This window comes from Cupressus sempervirens, chromosome 4 (genome assembly GCF_028749045.1).
Source record: "Cupressus sempervirens isolate cs-2001-9-10 chromosome 4, ASM2874904v1, whole genome shotgun sequence".
NCBI classification, from domain to species: Eukaryota; Viridiplantae; Streptophyta; class Pinopsida; order Cupressales; family Cupressaceae; genus Cupressus; species Cupressus sempervirens.
In genome coordinates this window covers 626967238-626990223 of record NC_143121.1, presented here as the reverse complement: position 1 = coordinate 626990223, position 22986 = coordinate 626967238, and the positions used below count along the sequence as shown (strand labels likewise).

The 22986-nt window shown below is 38.8% G+C and overlaps 1 protein-coding gene across 1 annotated transcript in view; it reads right to left on the bottom strand.

Moving 5' to 3' along the window:
* Nucleotides 1–21194, bottom strand: part of LOC149562794 (protein mago nashi homolog 2-like) — a 37553-nt gene extending 16359 nt beyond the window's left edge. The window contains exons 1-2 of the mRNA XM_089826251.1: nucleotides 20823–21194; nucleotides 12567–12743 (exon numbers count right to left, since the gene is read on the bottom strand). Coding sequence (XP_089682377.1) covers nucleotides 12567–12743; nucleotides 20823–21035 — 390 coding nt within the window. The 5' untranslated portion in view covers nucleotides 21036–21194. The remainder of the gene's footprint in view (nucleotides 1–12566; nucleotides 12744–20822) is intronic.
* Between the last annotated feature and the right edge of the window lie 1792 nt (nucleotides 21195–22986).

Sequence of the window (22986 nt, the reverse complement as noted above, 5' to 3'; positions counted from 1 at the left end):
ACAGCTTTAGTAAAACAAAATATAGGAATATTTTTTAATTTTAATTATGTAGTTAGTGGAAGACAGCTTTGATCCCACAAGGAATGTATAAACCACTGGACTATGCTAGGTGGAAGCCACAGGTGAATTTGACAGAAGCAACACCCCTCAGACATGGCATCTAAGCTGAAGATTGCTCCATGTGGAAATTTTATCAAATCAAGACAAATGATAATCTTACTTTAGCTATGCTTGAAGTTGAAGCGTGTAACAGACTCTCCAATTATAGTAGACATATTTCAAAGTTTCATTTTTGTTATGCCAGGTACAAAGCAGCTAGTAATCTGATTGGCTATTTGCTCAGGCCATTATGACATTGACTTTACTGGAAACAGGCTCCTGGACTGTAGTGACCCTTACCAACAGGCCACTAAAAAACCCTAAATTTAATACACTGTTGAAAGTATATTGCTGAATTAAGAAATTGTTCTGCTTAAATAACTGATGTAAAATAGTGCCAAAGTATTCATTCAATGATCACCAAAATGTTTTTACATATGATATGCAATTTTCAGCACTGAAACATTACAACATGGCACATTATAGACAAACCCTAACTGTCTGAATCCAACTAAGAACTTGTTACAACTACAGACTGAAATGAAGAACCTGTATTGATCAAGTGCTGGAGGCTGAATGCTGAAGATGATATGATGAAAGTGCAACTCCAGTTGAAACTCCAAACTAGCAATTAAGCACAAGTGAAAGGACTGAAATATCCTTCCCACAGCTGCAATAATTCAGGTGATCTTTCACACCCTCAAAATTGCATACCAATTGAGAGTTTTCGCTCTCAATGGCCAATTGTGACTACTTGCAGAAACCCTAAACTCCACAAAGCACATCAGCAAATATCAATAATAAATCTCGATGATAGGCAATGAGCCCTCTGTTACAAGATTCAAGAAGAGTTGGCAGATTAACGGATTTCCGGATGATTCATTTTTTAACAGAGGAACAAATGTGTTCCTTATAAAGAATTACAAGGACGTTGTTTCTAAAAGAAACAACGTAGACTGAAGACGCAATTAGAAACATAACTAGAGACAGGATAGGAAACATTCCTATCTGGACTGAAAAAAAAAGAGACGGGATAGGAAACATTCCTATCTAGACTGAAAGACGGACTACAGACAAGTAGTTGACTATTATAGAAAGTATAAGATATTATCTTAATACCCTCCCTTAATGGTCGACGTACGGATGTCGAAACATTCTGTGATAATTGAGACCCTCCCTGGATCTACAGAATGTTGAAACCAAGAAGCTTTGCCAGAAGAGTGCTATGACTCAAAATAAGTTGCAATTACAAAACTTCGTTTTTGTGGAAAAAACGGTAAAACCCAAAATCTCACACAACCTTGCGTATTACAGACAACTTGAAATGATTTTTGAGGAGAAAATCAACAAACCCAAAAAAATAGAAACAAATTCAGAAGGCTCTGCTCTTGTCGGAAGTCTCATGAAGACCTTTTAGATGTGTCCAGATTTCGGCAGTTGTCTTGCCGGATGGAATCTGAGAAAGCTGGTCATCAGCTACGGATAGTTTGAGAAGCATTACTACCTCTTGATTGTTCAAATCCCATGTATCTTGATCAGGACCCGGAGAAGTCGGAACATGCGTAACACCCAGAACAAGTTGATCGGTGTTTTGATATTCGAAGATTGCGATGATGCGTTGCTTCCAGGTTCCATAATTGCGACCATTGAATTTGGAATTATGTTCGAGCAGAATATTTGTCAGAGATGCCATGGCACATTTTTCAATAAAAAACTATGAAAATGTGTAAGGCACATTCTTCGAGGCAAAAATACGAAAGACCCAGAAGAATCAAAGAATGACCCAAAAGAGAGCTCGAAAAACCCAAAAAGAATCTGCTGTTGTTTTCTGGATCTACTGGCTCAAAAATCGAGGCACCCAGAAAAAATGGGCGACAACCCAGTTGAGCTCTCGAAAAACCCACCAAGAATCTGCGAACAAAATATTTTTTCGACCCCAAAAATTAGGGTTTCGAAAAAAAAGGCCCTAGCTGAAAAAAGCTTTAAAAAATTCAGATTTCTTGATAAAAAATGGCGGATTTTTTTCAGGGAGAGTGCAAATGATGAAGAATGCAGACAAAACGAACTAATCCTTGACCCTACAATCGCAATTTTGTTGTCAACTGAGCTGGAAAATATATGGACGCGAGTTGCTTCAAACGCGTGTGATTTGGACGCGATTTGCAAAAAAAATTGCGAGCTTTCCCAAGGATACAGGCACAGATTTTGTAGATCAGGAAGCAGTCGTGAGGAAATAAAAATGGCTTTCATTTTGCATGGACACGATTTTCAGATTCATAAACCCTAGCTGAAACTTAGATGGGCACAGATAAATTTCTCAAAAAAGTAGAAATCTTGGACATGCTATAGAGAAATCCCTAGAAATAATTTCAAAAAATTTAGCAGATAATTTCAAAAGAAATTATAAATTTTTCGAAAAATTCCTTATCATGGCTCTGATACCATGTTACAAGATTCAAGAAGAGTTGGCAGATTAACGGATTTCCGGATGATTCATTTTTTAACAGAGGAACAAATATGTTCCTTATAAAGAATTACAAGGACGTTGTTTTTTTTAGACTGAAGACAAAATTAGAAACAAAACTAGAGACAGGATAGGAAACATTCCTATCTGGACTGAAGAAAAAAGAGACGGGATAGGAAACATTCCTATCTAAACTGAAAGACGGACTACAGACAAGTAGTTGACTATTATAGAAAGTATAAGATATTATCTTAATACCCTCAATGCCTATTTATTCTTTTTTTCTCGATAGGTCGGCCTCCTTTTTAATTTTTTCTCCTCTTCTTCCAGCAACCTCTAGAAGATTGTTTTATTTAGTGACTTTATAAAATATATCACTTTATTAAGTTAATTAAATATAAAGTTATCTTGTAATATATCTTTTTTATTGATAACTTTATAAATAATTAACTCCTCCAAAAGCAAGGACATTACAGGTCGGCCCCTCCTAAAATTGCTTGGCCTCAAGCAATCTTAATGCTGGATGCTGCAAAATCACTTCTCCCTCCCAAGTAGCATCTTCAACAGGTAAATCTTTCCACTTAACCAGATACTCTCTGATTACTCTCCTGCAAAGCTGCTTCTCTCTAATATCCAGAATGGATGCTGGCACTAAGATCAATTTTCCTTCATCATCCAAGGAAGGTAATACTGCAGAAGGCATCACATTCTGACCCAACGCCTTTTTGAGGTGTGATACATGAAACACATTGTGCACTCTACTATCTGTGGAAAGCTCCAACTCATAAGCCACCTCACCAACTCGCTTGATGATCCTGAATGGTCCATAATAGCGTGGCTTGAGTTTCTCTGCACCACTCTTTTTGAGAGTGGACTGCTTATATGGCTACAACATGAGGTAAACCATATCATTTACCTCAAAACCACACTCAGTCCTCTTCTTGTCTGCATACTGCTTTTGCTGGTTCTGAGCTCTAGCAATGTTGTCTCTAAGAGTAGCAACTATATCCTTACTTTCCTGTAATAGTTCACCTGCATGGGGTACTTGACTATCTCCCAACAACAAATCTAAGAAACTAGGTGCCTCATAACCGTAAAGTGCCATGAAGGGTGTCATTTGTATAGTCATATGATATGTAGTATTGTAACAATACTCATAGAGATATATCCATCTAACCCAAGCTCGCTGTTGATCTGCCACATAATTCCTCAAATACCCTTCCACCCATTTGTTTACAATCTCCATTTGACCATCGGTCTGTGGGTCATAACTGGTGCTAGGTGTAAGCTCAGTGCCACACAACCAAAATACCTCCTACCAAAAGTGACTCATGAAGCGGCTGTCCCTATCACTCACAATGCTCCGAGGCAAACCATGTAATCTAAAAACCTCCTTGAAGAAGACCTCTGCCACCTGAGTTGCTGAGTATGTAGTAGCGATAGGGAAGAAGTGAGCATATTTTGTCAGCCTATCCACCACCACATAAATACAATCGAGTCCCTGGGCCTTGGTCAAGCCCGTGATAAAATCCATAGAGATGCACTCCCACTTCTTGTTAGGAATAGGAAGTGGTTGTAGGAGTCCTGCTGGATAAGTGTGTTCTTGTTTGTTCTGCTGGCAAACTTGGCATTCACGCACATACTGCAAAACATCAGCCTTAAGTCCCTTCCAAGTGAACCGCTCTCGTACTAACCTGTAAGTCTTGAAATACCCAGGATGGCCTGCTGTAGGTGAATTATGGAATGCTCTCAAAATCAACTGCTTCACTTTCGATCCTGGGACTAAGTAAATCCTGTTCTTGTAAATGATCAAATCATCTACGAGAGTGTACCTAGTGTCGATCGCTTTTCCCTCCACTATATCAGAGGCCCATATGTCTCTGGCATATTCTGCTACAATCAAGTGTCGCCAATCCTCTGATATCTAAATCATAGAAGTGAGGTGTGGCCTACGGGATAAAGCATCTGCAACAATATTCTATGTCCCCTTAACATAGGTGATATCAAAATCATAGGCCTGTAACTTACTAACCCACTTCTGCTGACGATCATTCAAGTCCTGTTGTCCCAAAAAGTGTCTCAAACTATTATGATCAGTTTTAATACAAAATTTGCTGCCCACAAGGTATTGTCTGAATTTGGCCAAGGCATGCATGATGGCCAACATCTCCTTATCATATATGCTGAATGATCACTCAGGGCCTTTGAGTTTCCTGCTCTCATAAGCTATAGGATGCTTGTCCTGCATGAGTACAGCACCAACTCCCTCTCCAGAAGCATCACCTTGAAGCTCAAATGGCTTTGTGAAATCAGGCAATGCTAATACTGGGCATGTAATCATTATTTCCTTGAACCGCAAAAAATAGTCTTGTGCCTCCCGAGTCCACACAAATTCCCCTTTCTTTAGCAAATCTGTCATGGGTGTTGCATATCGTGAGTAGCCACTGACAAACCTGCGATAGAATACACATAGACCAAGGAACCCCCTTAACTGTGTAAGGTTCTCTAGTGGTGGCCAATCAACAATAGCGCGGATCTTTTCAAGATCCATTTGCACTCCTTCTGCACTAATGATGTGTCCAAGATACAACAGTTCTGTCATCCCCAAATCACATTTGGACTCCTTGGCATACAAGAACTCCCTCTGTAAAATGTTCAATACTGTCTCCAAGTGCTCTAAATGTTCCTGTCATGTCTTGCTATAGATCAAAATATCATCAAAGAACACTAGCACAAATTTCCTCAACTAATGGTGGAAGACTTTGGTCATAGTGGACTAAAAAGTGGCAAGTGCATTAGTCAAACCAAAAGGCATGACTACAAACTCGAAATGCCCACAATGACATCTGAAAGTAGTTTTTTCAATATCCTGCTCTCAAACTCTGATCTGGTGATAGCCTAATCTCAAATCAATTTTTGTGAAAAAACAAGCCCCATGCAATTCGTCTATCAGCTCATCGATGCGTGGGATGGGATACCTGTTCTTTATAGTTCTCTTATTCAACACCTTGTAATCAATACACATCCATATAGTACTGTTGATGCGAGTTTTGTATCACTTACATAACATATTAAGATTTGAATATTCAATATGGGATATCAAACATGCAACTCCTCTCTTGAAAAGCTATTACTTATGAAGACATAAGCAATAGCTTCAATGTTCCTTACACCGTTGGATACTCGCTCAGTTTTATCGATGTGATTTGTTGATAATCATGTAGGCGGCCTTACGCTATTCATTCAAGGATGACTTGGACTTTGGTGGGATGAAGGTGATGGCGGCTCGGTTTGTGAAATGTGCGAGTGGCAGATAATGTTGATGGTAGTGATGATGGAGGGTGTGTCTACCACTGGTGATGTTGATGGGAAAGCAATGGTTGTGGAAGGTGAATGGATGTGTTCTAATGCTTGACCTACTCCTTCTAACTTCCCTCTCTCTAAACTTCAACTACCCAACTATTCACTATTCCACTCCTACTCTGAATGGAAGGTTAGCAAATGGACAGGGATCGAACCTAATGAGAGCTGACCAGCGGCCTCACTTCCACAGGTGCAATGATTCGAAGGAATAATAAACTAATTTACCACACAAAGCTTCCCAACCAGCCGCTAAGATGCTAGTGGCCTAGTGTTGATCCCTATCGAACATTTACCAATGCTACCATACAACTATCCATCTACTTTAACTTTACTTAAACAACTTCAAATGCAACCAACTTTAACAACTTGAAAGGAAATCTAACTAAGTGGGAGTAGAAAACATGCAATAACACCCAATGTTCTTAATCAACATGCAAATCGCAACAATGAAGAAAAGAGCAATTTTGGTATTATCTTCGCAACAATTTCTCCAACCCCTTTTACAAATGAGAGCAAATGGCCTTTTATAGGGGCCAGAAATACAACGGACGGTGGAGATCAAAACAAGATCAACAATCCAAATTGGATCCTCAAAACCCTAATTAGGGTTGCCACCCCATCGGCCAATGAGAAGCTGCCACCTCATCAATGGACCAATGAAAAAAGTGCAAAAAGTGGCAACCAATGAGAAGGCACCAAAATGGTGGCCAATCAAAAATAGAGACTTATCCTATTCTAGAAGAAAGAAAAATTGCCATTTGGACTTACATCAAATGATCTTCTAATATAAATCTTCCCTTTTCTTTCATCTTCTTAGCTAAGGCAATGAACTTAGCTAGCCTTTCATTAACTTCTTCCATAGGAGGACAAGGTGTGTGCTTCGCCCTGAGTTCCGTTGACTTCGCCACGCCACTTGCTACTTGTAGTATCCTTCCGTGATTCTTCTCATATTCTTTCTCAAATCCAATAAAAGCATTGAGAGAGAAAAGGGTGCCCAAATGCTTCTTCTTGATAGCAACCTTCCCCAACTCATCCAACCTCGATCCAAAATCTATTTCATTGACATCCTCTTCTCTGATATCCTCAAAATCAAGTGCCACCTCAACGTTGCTCATCATGGTTGAAATGGAAGTGTCAACGCTTGGGTTGTGATGTGCAACTGCCTTTTGTATATCATTTTATGGTACCACCATTGGTATTGGTTATTCGCCTCATTTTCGAGAAAAAAGGAGTTTTGGGCATCATATCCTCTTTGTCTTTCTTAGTGTTTGCCCGCTTGGGATTCTTACTTGCACTACCATCCTCCATGCTCATCGCCCTATTACAAGATGGTAGAGTGGTGGACCAAAAGGCAAGAAGAACCAAGAGGAGCAATCCTTACACTAGAATGAAAGATGGATGTCAGCATAAGGACCCCTTACAACTCTAAATGATTTGAAATTAACTCTACCTATAGCCAAGGGAGATTGTCCTTCCTTTAGTCTGTCCTTCATCCCTATCATGTCCATTGTAGCGATATTGGTGTCGGTTATTCTCTTCATTTTCGAGAAGAAGGAAGTTTTGGGCATCATATCCTCTTTGTCTTTCTCAGTGTTTGCCTGCTTGGGATTCTTACTTGCACTACCATCCTTCATGCTCATCGCCCTATTACGGGATGATAGAGTGGTGGACCAAAAGGCAAAAAGAACCAAGCAGATCAATCCTTTGACTAGAACGAAAGATGGATGTTAGCTTAAGCACTCCTTGTAACTCTAGATGATGAAAATTCACCTTAACCAATAATCTTACAGCGACTTTTCGGAACCTAGGATATGACTTTCAAGAATTTCAAATCCCTTGCAAAATCAAAAATTTACCATGTAATTCACATCCAAATAAAATTACCCAACCTAGGGCAAAAATCGCAGCCTCTTGCAAAAATCAGAATTTTATCTTCCACAAATTTCAGCTCCCACAAATTTCGCCCTCCACAAAATTCGGCTCCCACAAATTTCGACTCCCACAAATTTCACCCTCCACAAAATTCGCCAAGCAAGAAGAGTGCAGATCTACTCTTGCAAAATCACCAACACCTTGAGAAGGAGAAGTGAGAAGTGAGGAAGAAATGGGAGAGAGGCCTCCTCTTATTAACCAACTTTCTTCTTGGACCCTGGGAGAAAGAAAAACAAATAATTAATGCAAAATTATGGCCCACAATTAAATACTTAACCAAAATTAATTTTGCCATGATGAAAATTAACTTTCTAAATTGCCAATTAGTTCTAAATTGCAAAAAGAAATTAAATAATGCCTTGAGGGTGTTAAATATTTCCGTTTAATGGAGGTTTAGTAATTAATACGTCATTAAATTTGGATTTTGGCTAACCAAAAGCCATTTTTTCAATATTAAATTACCAATTTCATTAAAGGCAAAAAGTTTTCAAGACAATTTTATCTATTAAAGCCATTTTTTTGCAATTTTTACCCAAATCGATTTTGTTATGCCAATAAAAAAAAAATTGACAAAAATAAAATAAAATTTCTTCTAGAGCCAAAAATCGATTTTGCAATTTTATTTCACCATCACAAAAATTAATTTTCTTCACCAAAAAAAAAATTAAGATTTTCCAAAAGACCAAATTTAACAAAAATTTCATTTTTTGAAAATTATCCAAATTTACACAATTATATCCAAATTTTCAAAAGAAAACGCCTAAGTACAAAATTTACAATTTATCCTACCAAGTGTTGCTCTTTTAAAATTGTTCGGATCAAGGATGAAATTGGTGGCTCTGGAAAATCAAGTTGAAACTGGGTGAAGATAAATCTAACCCTCTCCCCACTGGCCCTGAAGGTGTCCAAGACGTGAAATCTTCAAATTTGAAACCTCTGGACCAAAAATTGCTAAGGCAATCGAAAAAAAAAGGGTCCCCAAAATTTTGGGGCGATGGTGTGAAAACTTCACAAGTACCATCCTTCTTTTTTACCAAAACAAGAGAAGATGCAAAAGGTGACTTACTTGGTCGGATGTGTCCCATAGCTAGCAACTCCTTGATGTTCCTCTCGATCTCATCCTTGAGTCGTTTTGGGTGCCGATATGGTGTGATCATGACAGGCTTAGCACCTTCCTCCAGCTCGATAATGTGCTCAATAACTCTATCTGGTGGCCTACTTGGTGGATTTCACTAAATACCTTCTCATACTTGATTCTCAATTTATGAATATCTGGATGATATTCAGTCTTATGTTGCTCCTCCTGGTTAGGCATCAAGGTGCATATTGCCGCCCACTCTAAATTATTATGCCTGGCTAATCTCTCCAAATGCCTAAATGAGATAGTCCTAACATCACCATTACAGATTGTATCTCCATATCCTCCAATCTCAAGGTAAACTCCTTCAAAGAATGTAGCCACTGCATCCCAAGTACTATGTCCATGTCACCCATGTTGACCACATGATAGTCTGCCTTAAACTCATAGTTGTTCAAGCGCAAAGGTAGATCTCACACCATCTTGTCACAACAAAGAGTATATCCATCGACTACCTTGACTCTCAGTCCCTCAAACTCCTCAGTAATGAGTCCACGCCTCTCCACAAATCGTGCATCAATGAAATTATACGTGGCACCTGTATCCAACAGAGTAATAACCTTCTGTCCTGCCAAGACACCTCGAAATCTAAAAGATCCCTCTCTTTGAATACTAGACAAACGTGCCTCTTGTAAATGTAGCTCTGGAGCCTCTTTTTTCTCAGCGCTATCTACCTCTTGTTCACCCTCTGCCTCATTAGGATTCTCATCATGGTGCTCTGCGATGTCTGAATCTGAACCTTCGTAATAAGCCCACATCACCCGGTTAGCCTTCCCCTTAGGCCTCATAGGACAATCATGACCAAACTCATAGGGACCTTTGCAAAAGAAGCATAGATTCTTCCTACGTAGGTCATTAAGCATTTCCTTATCCCAAGATGCAGCTACTGTAGTGACCCTTGCTGAATTCCCCTTTGTTATCTCTAAATGATGAAGAACCCTTTGAACTAAACCGGTTTGCTAGAGCTGCAAGTTCCATACTGCGAGCTTTCTTCATGGCTTCCTATAATGTAGGAGGATCAAAGGCCTTTATCCACCCCTTGAGTGGTTCAATTAATCCCTCTGTGAATAAAATGACTAGCCTCCTTTCTAAAATGTCAGGCACCATCAGTACAAGCTTCTGGTAGTCATTAATAAATTGTTCTAAGCCTCCTGACTGTCTCAACTGAGCTAACTCTCGGAAATAAACTTCAGGATTTTTTTTATCAAACCTTTCTATCAATCTATCCACAAACTCCTGATTGTGTTGCAATGTGATCATGCCATGTGTTCACCAATCATGTACTGCCCCATCTAAGTGTAAAGTGGCATACTTGAGTGCTTCAAATTTTGTCATAGTCTTCAGAGATAGGACAATGTCCACCTTATGAATCCATGCACGAGCAGTCATTTTTCCACTGCCATCAAATTTGGGTAATACCAACTGGTTGGTGACCTGTTGCAACTCACTGTGTTTATTTGCCTGCTTCTGCCTGGCAGCTCTGTAGTTCAGGTACCTGTCAAATGTCCATCCATCCTGTACATATCCTGGTAATGAATCCCACTCATTCCTTGCTTGTTGGAGTTCATCTACAATATCTGTTACCATAGCATCAGGTGTGCGTGCTAGAGTTTCTTCCCTGAATGTAGGACATGTGGGTCTGTCAGCTGTTCCAGACCATGGCCTATGTTGTGATCCTGCTATGCTCTTATCATCCTGGTCATTATTATGATTATTTCTCCTATTTTCCCCAATCAAATGTTGCATCATAACCATCATTACCTATGTACTTGCCTCTATTGACTGTAGAAGCCTCTCCTGATGCTGTAAAGTCTCATCATCATGCACAGTTTTGGGTGGGCTTTGAGAATGTCTCTCAGCCATATTCTCAGTTATGTTGGTTCTTTTGTAAACTAAATTGGCTGCATAAACCCTATCAGGCTGGCAGGAAACCGCTCTAATACCACTGTAGTAACCCTTACCAACAGGCCACTAAAAAACCTTAAATTTAATACACTGCTGAAAGTATATTGCTGAATTAAGAAATTGTTCTGCTTAAATAACTGATGTAAAATAGTGTCAATGTATTCATTCAATGATCACCAAAATGTTTTTACATATGATATGCAATTTTCAGCACTGAAACATTACAATATGACACATTACAGACAACCCCTGACTGTCTGAATCCAACTAAGAACTTGTTACAACTACAGACTGAAATGAAGAATCTATATTGATCAAGTGCTGAAGGCTGAATGCTAAAGATGATATGATGAAAGTGCAACTCCAATTGAAACTCCAAACTAGCAATTAAGCACAAGTGAAAGGACTGAAATATCCTTCCCACAGCTGCAATAATTCAGGTGATCTTTCACACCCTCAAAATTGCGTACCAATTGAGAGTTTTCGTTCTCAATGGCCAATTGTGACTACTTGCAGAAACCCTAGGCTCCACAAAGCACATCAGCAAATATCAATAATAAATCTCGATGATAGGCAATGAGCCCTCAATACCTATTTATTCTTTTTTTCTCGATAGGTCGGCCTCCTTTTTAATTTTTTCTCCGCTTCTTCCAGCAAACTCTAGAAGATTGTTTTATTTAATGACTTTATAAAATATATCACTTTATTAAGTTAATTAAATATAAAGTTATCTTGTAATATATTTTTTTTATTGATAACTTTATAAATAATTAACTCCTCCAAAAGCAAGGACATTACATGGACAGCTTTAGTAAAACAAAATATAGGATTAGCTTTAGTAAAACAAAGTATAGGATTAGATTATGATCATTAATTCAACCTCAACGATAAGCTTCTTGTTTCGATTGTGTTTGTATTTTTAGCATCAATTTTTCGGATCACACTTTGTGACCATCATCAGGACAAAGAGAGCAAGAGCTGCAAAAAAATGTGTTCACAGAGTGCGATTCCAAATCATCAATGCTAAAAATACAAACACAATCAAAACCAGGAGCTTGTTATTGTAATTGTAATGGATTGTGGTAATCTGGTATCTCTGATTAATTAAATATGTTAATGTGAGAGCAACATCTAAAAAAATTAAAATGCGATTTGTAGGACCAATCGGGCTATGCTTCAAACAAGAGAAAATGGAAGGCTACAGTGTAAAATAAAATTTGTATCTCCGGCAATAACAAAAATTGTATCACCAGTTTTCAGAAGTGATTGTAGCTTTAAATTTGTACAGTTACACTTCAATGTACTCATTCTTCATAAGAGTTTGCAGTTATTGCAAAAGTTAATTTACTGATGCATTGTCTGAGAACGTGAGAGTCATGCTAAATCAACCCATCACTATGGACACACAAACCCTGAAAACAGATTTCCAGTCTGCTGCAAACAATTTCTACCAGTAAAATTTTCTGGCATTCTGAGTAGACCTGATAAATGCAACCTGGTACCTCGAGATTTGTCTCATTTCTTTATAAAAGAATTTTTTAAAGGATTCCAAGGGCACTCATCAGGTCATCAAGTAACTAATAGAAGCTTAACTAAAGACATGTAGTGATATAATATTACTTATGTTAACATTAACCTCTCTAAATAAAATGTAGATAAACATACCTGAACAAGATAATAAAAAATACGAAGGCCTTCAGGATCCTTGCTGCTCTGCACATCAACCAATGACCCTATTTTGGAAGTCGTAAATGAAATGTGTTCGTTTCCCATCACGATTTCCAGCTCCTGTCGCCCAACTCTATCAGGTTCAGGCCAGTTATTGTCATCTTCCTTCATGATCTACAATATTTAGACAAGTGTAATTAAGGTCTCGCCCGTTACACTTTACAAAAATTCACATGCCAACTCTAAGAACTTTTTTTAAAAGTGAGTTTGCAAAATATAGCATAATTTATTTTTAAAAATCACATTAAGTTGACAAAAATTGTCATGTAATCCATTTATTGAAAAAACTATACTTTAATTAAGTACTTGCACTGATTTTGTCAAAAAAAAAAAAGACAACCCTTAATAAGAACTTTAAAAAGAGTTTTCCATATTAAAGTTTTAAAAAAATAACGTTGATGCCATAAATTTTTATTTAATAGACAGTAGGTTTTGAATCATTTACTAAACTTCAATTATATTTTGCCCATTAAGATTTACAAATACTCACACAATGACCAACCACTGAATTTTGTAACATTATAATAAAGTTTAAAAGGTCAATTGAGATGAGGTCAAGTGGTAACGTACATTTCAGAAGACATGAAAATGCACTGAAACTAGCAAAAATGCCACATCCAACACACTGATTCTTACATATTCCAAACTATGAGGAAGGGTGCCAATCTAGTATGAATTTGAGGTAACAGAAACTCCTCGATCATGGCATCTAAGCCAGTCATTAGTGAAGAAAAAGATTAAAGTTAGTAAATCATTAAATAAAACCATCTCTGAGAGTTATGTAAAATTAAGGTTTACAACCCCTGTTAATAGGGTAATAATGACTAAGCACAAAAGGCAAGTTTCTTGCAACTGGCCGAAAGCTGGTTATGTCAAGTTGAACTTTGATGGAGCTTCAAAGAGTACCCCTAGTCTAGATGAAGTTGGTGTTATGATTAGATCCCCATAAAGAACTTTTCTGAAAGGTGGCTCCACATCCCTGGAGTGAAGATTCCTCAAGGACTTGAATTGGCAACCTCTACCGAACAAAAGCCTTGGAAGTTGAGGGTGACTCACAGTTGATTGTCTAGGGATATATTAAGAACTTGCTGTGTGATTGGAAGCTCCCAGTCATTTTGGAAGCAATTCTAGAAGTTGGCAGAATCAGAGAGATTTTATATTCTCATTGTTACAGAGAATGCAACAACGGCAGATAATTTTAGCAAATGAAGATATTTTACAACTGCCTTTGACAAAGATAATATTCAAACCACTTGCTGATTAATAACCTTTTGAATAATCAATTTCAATGGAAGAGGACGGGTTCTGCGCGCTGCGTCTGGGCGGGCCTAGGGTGAGCGCGCCCTAGCCTGCGTTTCTTCTCGGCTCTCTCTACTGACAGGTCTGTGTTGCCTGTTTGGCTGTGTTCGGCAGTTGGAGCGTGTGTGAGGGGTGTGTTTGAAGGCTGCGAGGGGTGCTTTGTGATCTTCTGTGGGGAGCGTTGGGTTGCATGCCAGCTGGAGCTGGGCCTGGTGTGTGTGAGTCTTGGGTGTAGGTTGTGCATGGTGGATATTACTTTGCCACAAGTTAGCGTTTCTTCAGGTTAGTTAAATGGGGCAACGGGGCTTCCCCTCTTCTCAGATTTTATCTGTTGATATGGAGATGACTGAACCTTCTCTGTTGGTGCAAATTGAGGCCAATGGCCAGGCTGACAATCTTCCATCTGGGGTTGATGCTTCTTCTCCCAAAGGCATGATCCTTATCAAAAAGGTAAATGGGTGTCTAGAGAGATCAGAAGACCAACCGGTTTTGGTCATTCAACCTGAGCAGATTTCAGACGACGTTGAATACTACAGCAAGCATGCGCTCATTTGTAAGTTTTTGAGCCTCCGTCTTTCTCTTCTAGTGTTGGAATCATGGGCACATCGGATTTGGAATCCTAAGGGGGGCATTGAGATTCTCCTAGCTGCTAATAACTATTTCTTGGTGATTTTTTCGAATATGACAGACAGGAATAAGGGGTTTGAAGGTGGTCCATATTTCTTTAACCAGATGGGCCTCTTCATCAAGCCTTGGCACATAGGATTTAATTCTGCAGAGGAGATCACCTCTCGGGTACCTTTGTGGGTTCGCCTGCCAAGGCTTCCTTTGGAATTTTGGAGAGAGGAAATTCTTCACTCTATTTCACTATTGCTTGGGAAACCCGTAGGTTCGGCTACGCAAACTCAAGACCATAAGGTAATTCTTATGCACGTATTTGTGTTGAGGTAGATCTAAATAATCCATTGCCACACTCTATGGAAATTTGTTTGGGCCCTACCTCATGGGTGCAACAATTGGACTATGAAACCCTACCATTTAGATGCAGGATATGTCATGAATATGGGCACTTACAACACAAATGTCCTAGAAATAAATCTTCTCTATTATCGGGATTTTTTGCATCTACTTCTAAGGAAGATAAGGGTAAGGCCCCTTTGCCTGATGGGCTTGCAGACAAGGAGGGATTTGTCCCAGTAAAACCCCGTAATAAGGGTAAAGGGAAGAAGAGAACTTGGATGGACAGACAGAATGATGGCACTTTTAACAGGTTTAATGTCCTAGATGAATTTGCTCAAGAGCAAGGCATTCCAATTGAACTAGCCTCAAGGGGTGGGGATAAATTGGGGACCCAGGATGAGGAGAAAAGGGATATAGCTCAGCCACTAGAAGAGCAATAGGGTAAACAAATTACTATGATTAGGCCACCTCAGGAGCAAGATTGTTGTGTTCTTGGAGGGCCACAACCTGGGGGCAATTTAAGTAATTCAGCTTCTACTCCCCTTACTCATAAGGGGATGACAAAGAGTGCAAAAGGTACCAGAGCTTCTCCCGCATTAGGATTACAGCAGAAGCCTTTTAAAAAGGGGCTCTCAGAGAAGCCATCCAAAAGTGGAAGGAAAACTAATCATGAGAAGGTTAAGATGATGGGGGAAACATTAGTTGAGTCAGGGTTTGTGAAGCCCATTGATTCCCACTTCTCTCAACCCCTCAAATGATTATTCTCTCCTATAAAGTGAGGGGGTTGAATAGCATCCCTAGACAAAAGGTTGTTCGTAGATTAATTGATTCTCAATCTCCAGATATTGTTTTCATTCAGGAAACCAAGCTTATAGTTGATGGTTTGGCTAGTTGCGCTCCAAAGTTGTGGCCCCAAGGTCGCTGGCAAGGAGTGGGTGCTCAAGGTAGCTCCAGTGGCATTGCTTGTCTTTGGAATCCAAGGAAGGTGACACCTTTGTGGGAGATTTCGAGTAGGTCTTCTATTTCTTTGATTGCTTCCCACTTTGAGACTGGAGAAAGGTGCATGTTTTCTATTATTTACTCTCCTAATGATTTGGTGGGTAAATCTCTTTTGTGGTCTCACATCAACTTTGTTCGCTCCTTAGATCCTTTCCTCCCTTGGATTGTGGTTGGTGATTTTAATTTTGTAATTAGTTTAGATGAAAAAAGAGGCGGGGTAAATATGCTCAGAGATAACATCGGTATCTTGAATCTCATTGATGTTAAACCTAGCAATGGTACTTTCACCTGGAATAACAAAAAAAGCAAGAATGAGGCTATTTCTAAAAGATTGGCTAGGTTCTTAGTTTCTTGTTATTGGATGGATGTCAGGTGATCTACCATCTGAGAGATTCTTGATTGGAGAAGCTCTAATCACTGGCCTATTAAGCTTTTGTTACTCCCTTCAAGGTCACTAAAAATCCTTCCTTCAAATTTCAGCTGATGTGGTTAAGAGATCACTCTTTGTGCGATCTTATGACAGTGTGGTGGCATGAAGGCAGGCCTTCTCGTGGTACTGCCATGTTCACTTTTGAAAAGAGGCTTCAGCATGTGAAATTTAGGCTTAAAAGGTGGAACAAACAGTGTTTTGGGAATCTACAAGATCAAAAGTTGGCAGCTCAGTCTAGAATGGACAGCATCACTCGCCAAACTCGAGAATAAGGGATGACTGCGGATTTGATTACTGCTAAGTCTTCAGCGCTTAAAGAGTTAGAGGAATGGGAGCTACAGGAAGAAATCTTTTGGAAGCAAAAGTCTCGTGTGGATTGACTACAAGAGGGAGATAGGAACACAGCTTTTTTTCATAACACGATTAAGGCTCACAGGTTCGATAATTCTATCTCCTCTCTCGTTTCAGTTACTGGAGCACAACTCTCTTCCAAGGAAGATATTTCTCTAGAGGCCATCAGATATTTATCCAATCTTTTCTCTAGGGAGGAACCTATTCCAATTTTTGAGGCAAGGACCATTTTAGATTGCATTTCATGTCTAGTTTCTAATGAGATGAATTTGAATCTCTCACCGCCCATGTCGTTAGGTGAGCTAGAGAAAGTGGTGTTTTGGATGAAGAAAGGTAAGGCCCCTGGCCCGAATGGTTTCCCCATTGAATTTTTCCAAGAATTCTGGGAGATAATTAAATTTGAACTTTTAGAAGTGGTCCAGGAATCCCATAGAAACAAACAAATGCTCAAGTCTCTGAATGCTACCTTTTTGGCTCTCATACCCAAGATTGATGGGGCCAACAATTTGGATCAATTTAGGCCTATTGCTTTATGTAAGTTTACTTACAAAATTATCACCAAATTAACTGCTGAAAGCCTCAAGCCTCTTTTGGGTACTTTGACCTCTGAGGAGCAAGGAGGCTTTGTTGGCAGTAGACAAATTCTCGATGGTGTTGTAACTGCATCAAAAGCTATCCACTCTATGGCCACTTCCAAGGAAAAGGCCATGTTTATCACACTGGATCTGGCAAAAGCATACGACCAAGTAAGCTGGGATTTCCTGAGTAGAATGCTTTTGGCTTTTGGTTTTGATGTGGAATGGGTAGATTGGATTCTCAATTGTGTAACTTCTCCTTCCTTTTTTGTTCTCATTCATGGAGAAACTATTGAGATATTTTCTGCTTCTCCGGGACATCGGCAAGGGGACCCTCTATCTCCTTATCTCTTTATCATTATGGCAGAGGGCCTTGGCAAATTTATTAAATTTCAGGTTGGACAAGGGCTCATACATGGGTGGAAATGGAATAATAATCTCTTGTCTATTCTCATCTTCAATTCATGGACGACACTGGACTGATGGGCTTGGCTACAATTGGTGAAGCAAGAAATTTTAAAAGGGCCTTAGAAACTATTCTGAAAGCTTCTGGGCAAAAAATCAATAAAGATAAGTCCTCCATTTGTTTCTTCAATATTCCCCACCCTATCCAGAATAGGATTGCTAGAATTCTCAAATTTCAGATTGGCCTTTAGGTGGTTCCATGGAGATTCAGCCTGAGCTTGCTAACCTCCTTTTGGGTAGACTCTGCAGTTCTACTAGGGACAAGGATATCCTTGCCTGGGGTCCAAGTCTTAAAGGAAAGTTTAGTGTTTCCCAAGGATATGCTTGGCTGGATAAACAATGGCATGGATTAGCAGAAGTACCCTAGTGGAAGAAGGTTTGGAATAGTTTTTCTTGGCCTAAGTGTAATTTTTTGTTATGGTTGGTTGCCCAAAAGAAATGTGTTACTTGGGATAACCTTCAAAAGAGAGAATTTCAAGGGCCTTCTCTTTGTTTCCTCTGTATGCATGATGAGGAGAGTGTATCCCACTTATTTTTTCTTTGCCCCTTCTCTAGAGAAATATGGCACAAGAGTTGGGAGGCGTGGCATCATGGTTGCATCCATGCCACGTCTCTTATTGAATTTTGGGAAAGCCTTGGTAGAACCCTTGCAAAAACTACTTTCCTTCAGGTGGCATGGGTTATTAGACCTACTTTCATTATATGGAATCTTGACTAGAGCGGAATCGTAGGATTTTTTGCAACTCCATTTTGGGGGTTACTAAATTGTGGCAGAAGATTCTGAGCAGGCTCCAGGAAACTATATATGCCAAGTGTAATATGTCTGAACATATTGACCCTAGAGATTATAGTGCTATGAGGAATTTGGGACTGGTGGACAAGGGAGTGGGTAGCATAGGTGGTAAGAGATCTCATTCAATCAAGAGAAGGGTTTGTAGAGATGGGAGGTGGAGACCTCCCCCGACTAGTACCCTAAAAATTACTACGTATGGCTCCTCTTGTGGGAATCCTAGGCAAGCAGGTATTGGGGGCATAGGCAGAGGTAAGGATGGTGAAGTTATCTTTCTTTTCTCTATCTACAAAGGTGAGTATTCTAATAATTTGATGGAAGCCCTTGCTATTAAGACGGCTATTTAGCGGTGTTGGTCTTTGGGATGGAAGAGGATTATATGTGAGTCAGATTCTCAAATTGTTGAGGATATGTTAAATAACCAGAATGTGGTTGATGTTAACTGGCAACTAGCCTCTATTGTTAGAGAGATCTTGTATCTGAGTAATCATGTGGATTGTATCTCCTTTTGTCATATTCCTAGGGAATGGAATGGAGTGGTTGATGTTTTGGCAAAATGGGCATCGAAGAATGGAGTTGGTTGGGATATTGCAGGAAAAGATAGGCTTTGTGCTGATTATCTTGGGACTTTGGAGCAGTTAGTGGAAAAGGATAGGATTCAATAGTTGTGGTGGTTGTTTCTGGATTTGCTGGGCCTGAGGCTTTTTGTATTGCTTTGGATCTGATTGAATAAATTTTTGCCCCTTTTTTCATTAAAAAAATTAGCCTTTTGAATATGGACTCTCCTACGACTCACTGTGATACTTAACTGAGTGTTGATGATTTAAGGCAAAATTTTAATTTGAACGAAACCACCTCCTCCTCCAATACACCATAACTTTCGTTTTCTATCCCTTGCCATTTTATTTATCTTATTCCACTTAATTATTACCTCTAAAGAGACCACCGTTATTTTATTCATTGCAAGGTACCCACATGTAGGAAGTAGAACATTGCCCAATCCAGGCCTAATAAGAAAGATTTAAGCATCGCCTCTTATTGTAGCTGATTTTTTGTTTTATATCACCGCCAGGCAGCTTGTAGGAATCCAACCCTCGTTATTTAAAAATGTTTTGGGTTTTGCAAGGTCCGATTATTAGTGAGGTATTCAACCTACAATGGTGCCATGTCAGACAGGATGCTGAGATGCACGTTTTTGTATTCAGGCTGCAAAGACAATAGGTCTGATTAAGCATGTTTTAGAAGAAAAATGCCTCAGCAACACTTGGAATTTGAGAAATAAAGCATCTATTTTAGAAAATTTCATGAAAAATACAGCTGACTGGGTGCATCGGGTTGTAGTTAAAGAATAAATTGTCAGTTAGAATCTTCCATCGAAGGATTATATTATTTGCGAGGAGAGTCCTGGTGAGGAAACGGATTATTTGAACTTAAGAAGCTTGTGTGTTCAGGAGGAGGTGGAGAAGTTCGAGAGGACTTCCTTTACTGCTGCCGAGCAGCAAGCTCATATGGATTGTTTTTGCTGAGTTTTGCCACTTTATGTTAATAGTCTTAACATTAACCTTGTAACAGTACTGAAGAACTCTCCAGCTAATTCATAATGCTTTTGATGTCCCTGATGACTGATGAGTAACGCTTGGGCTTTGCAGCAGTTTTTCTTCAACCACAGGGTCCATGTGACAATGAATTAAGAGAACATTGGAAATCCCGGGCCATCTTGCCATTAGCTTGGTGGCCTACTGTTTTAAAGCAACTTGTATTTTTGCTTGCTATGTCCAGCCTAACATTGTTGTTGTATTTAGTGTATGTAATGCTCTGTGTATGACTGGATCTTTCCATCAAAAACGCATGAAATTTTAAGTTCATTCTTGGGCAAGTAGACAGCAATTGATCTCTCGCAAAAAGAGAATGGGGGAAAAATAGGGTTTCAAAATAATCATAAACAAACCAAATTGTAAAACCTCTTTCCTCGAACTCGGCTTGCAGCAATACCAAACAAGGAAGCTTAATTAGTATTTGCATACTAAGGTTTGGAAAAAAACGGCGAACCCTAACATACCTTTTTAAGATTATGCAGTGCATCACCCATTTTCAAATGGGATTTTGTGCGTTAAGGTTTGAAAAGATCAAAGAGAAAACCAAAACCCTGTATAAGAATATAGATTTTACAGCATTTAAAAGACGTTTTTGTAGATTTTACTCTCTGGGCTTTATCAATCAGAGACGAAACCGTTATGCAGCATTTACCGAACTTCGACAAAGTTTTGTGAATCAAGATTTACAATTAACACACAAACCCATAAAACTTGAGGAAAAAAGTATACCTCACTCTCGGCAATAATCCGACGGCATTCTCTGAGCACGGCCTCGGTTAAAAAAACCTCTTTACGAATCATGGTATCATTTTTGTAGTTTGAATTGTTGGCGTAACGAAGCTTGCCGTCAGGACGAAATTCGAACTCGAGAAACTCGTGGCCGAATTTGCCCTTGTGCCCCACATAATAACGAACGTAAAATTCCCCCGCATCCTCTGTCATTATAGCCCCAAGATCTTCAAAAACTCAACCGCTTGATATAACTTCTAGAGTCGATTTGGCAGTGAATGAGAGCTCTGCAGACGTCAAATACGAATGTAGCGAGCAGCAACGTGACTCCAAAAACTCATAAACCCCTTCCAGTGGAAAAAGAGACTGGCTAAAGAAATTGGACGATCCTTTTTTCATATATTGGATAAATTAGACAAACTTGCAAAATGTTGAGACTATTGCAATAAGGACGCAAAGTGTCAAAGTTCCTGCCTTAGCATAGTTTTTGCATATGACATGTAGCAGTTTACATAGTGTTTTATACATTGGATATGCAATAGGATAAAGCAAACTATGCAATTTTTATTGTATTTCAGTAATAATTTACATTAGCAAAGCATGTACTCAATTATGCTATGCAACTTGATAGAGAAAAACTATGTCTTATAGCATATCAATGCATACACATTATTTCATTATACATATATGACACAAAGAGTGTACTTGGGTATGAGACTCATGCGTATACATTGTTTGATTGCACACCTTTCTTTGTATTGACTAGTGTCTTTTGTAACTACCATTAATTATAGCTTGATATGTCATTATAGCTATGCATGATACCTGCAAATTCCATTTTGTGCATGTTAGTATATTTTGATTATGTCTCATAATAAGTTGCTTTTAATATTTTAAATAAATGCTAGTTTGTGACTAGTCATGTTTACCTTTTGTTCTGAGAAATTGTTCAATCTCCATTTGTCACAACATGATTGATGGCATTGTTCTGGTTTAATGTGAATTGACCTTTGACGATGAAATCTTGAAGGATAAAGATGAACTTTGACTTGTCTTGTTTGTAGTCCTCAACTTTTGTGTCTTTTAGGCTTGGTAGTAGTCGTTCAACAATGCACTTGTCTATTGAAGACTGGGTAATTTGTTTGTTTTCAGTTGTGATGATAGTCTTTAGGTATAATGAATATACATATGGAACCTCTTGATTGCATCTATTGCAATGAGCTGTTTTGTCTTCTAACATTTCATAATCCTCAAATTTTAAGTTGCATTGGGAACAAAATGCATGAAATGGATTTGTGAATGCGTTGGCTACTTTGAGAACTCCATCAACCTGCAAGATATGTTTTGATATTAATGTAGCTTGTGTAAGAATTAATTAATAGTTGAAGTGTTGAATTATCTGAGTTTGCTTACTTGTAGTGTTGTTTGTAGCAATGCATTCAAGGCATCCAATGTTCTCTTGTCTTTTAGTGTACAGATGTATGTAGCAACCCCTGTGCGAAATGTTCTATCCATGTCATTTCGTCGTACAATGTTTCTAAACAACATTGCAGGAGTCTCACCTCTTTGTAATTGGATTGCTATTTGCATGGATTCTTCTTGGAATGCAGAGTTGATTTGTAGCTAGTAATTGACAAAACATTTTTATTTTCTACTTTTAGAACTATCTATTTAATAGAAACATGACTACTATACATGTTGCATAAAAAGAAGAAGTATTTAGTGTGTGTTTTGTTGTACTTTGTCATCATCATTATTTTCATCTTTTATGTCAACAACATATCGGGAGCCAGTCTGTCGTCCTACAACTACTAATGCACCTATTGTACCAATGGCATAGGTACTTGTGCTTGTGAGTAGTTGTTTGATTATGGAGCTTGGTATGAATTTGTATTCTTGGCAAAGTCGTGGTATAGTTTCAATTGTGCTTGAATCTTGGAGCTTCAAGATGCAATCTGAATCTCCACGGTCAAAGGTTGTTTTGTGTCCTAGTTGAAATCCTGACACTATAATGGATGTTCCTGGAACTATCTTGTGTTTGTACTCTTGTACTAAGTTCCCTGTCACATTCAAAGTTATTGTCATTTCTCCTTTAGAGTCTGTCAAGTCTGCACGTAGCACCTCTCGTGTTTTGTTTTCTCTATCTAGTGTTGTTATATATACG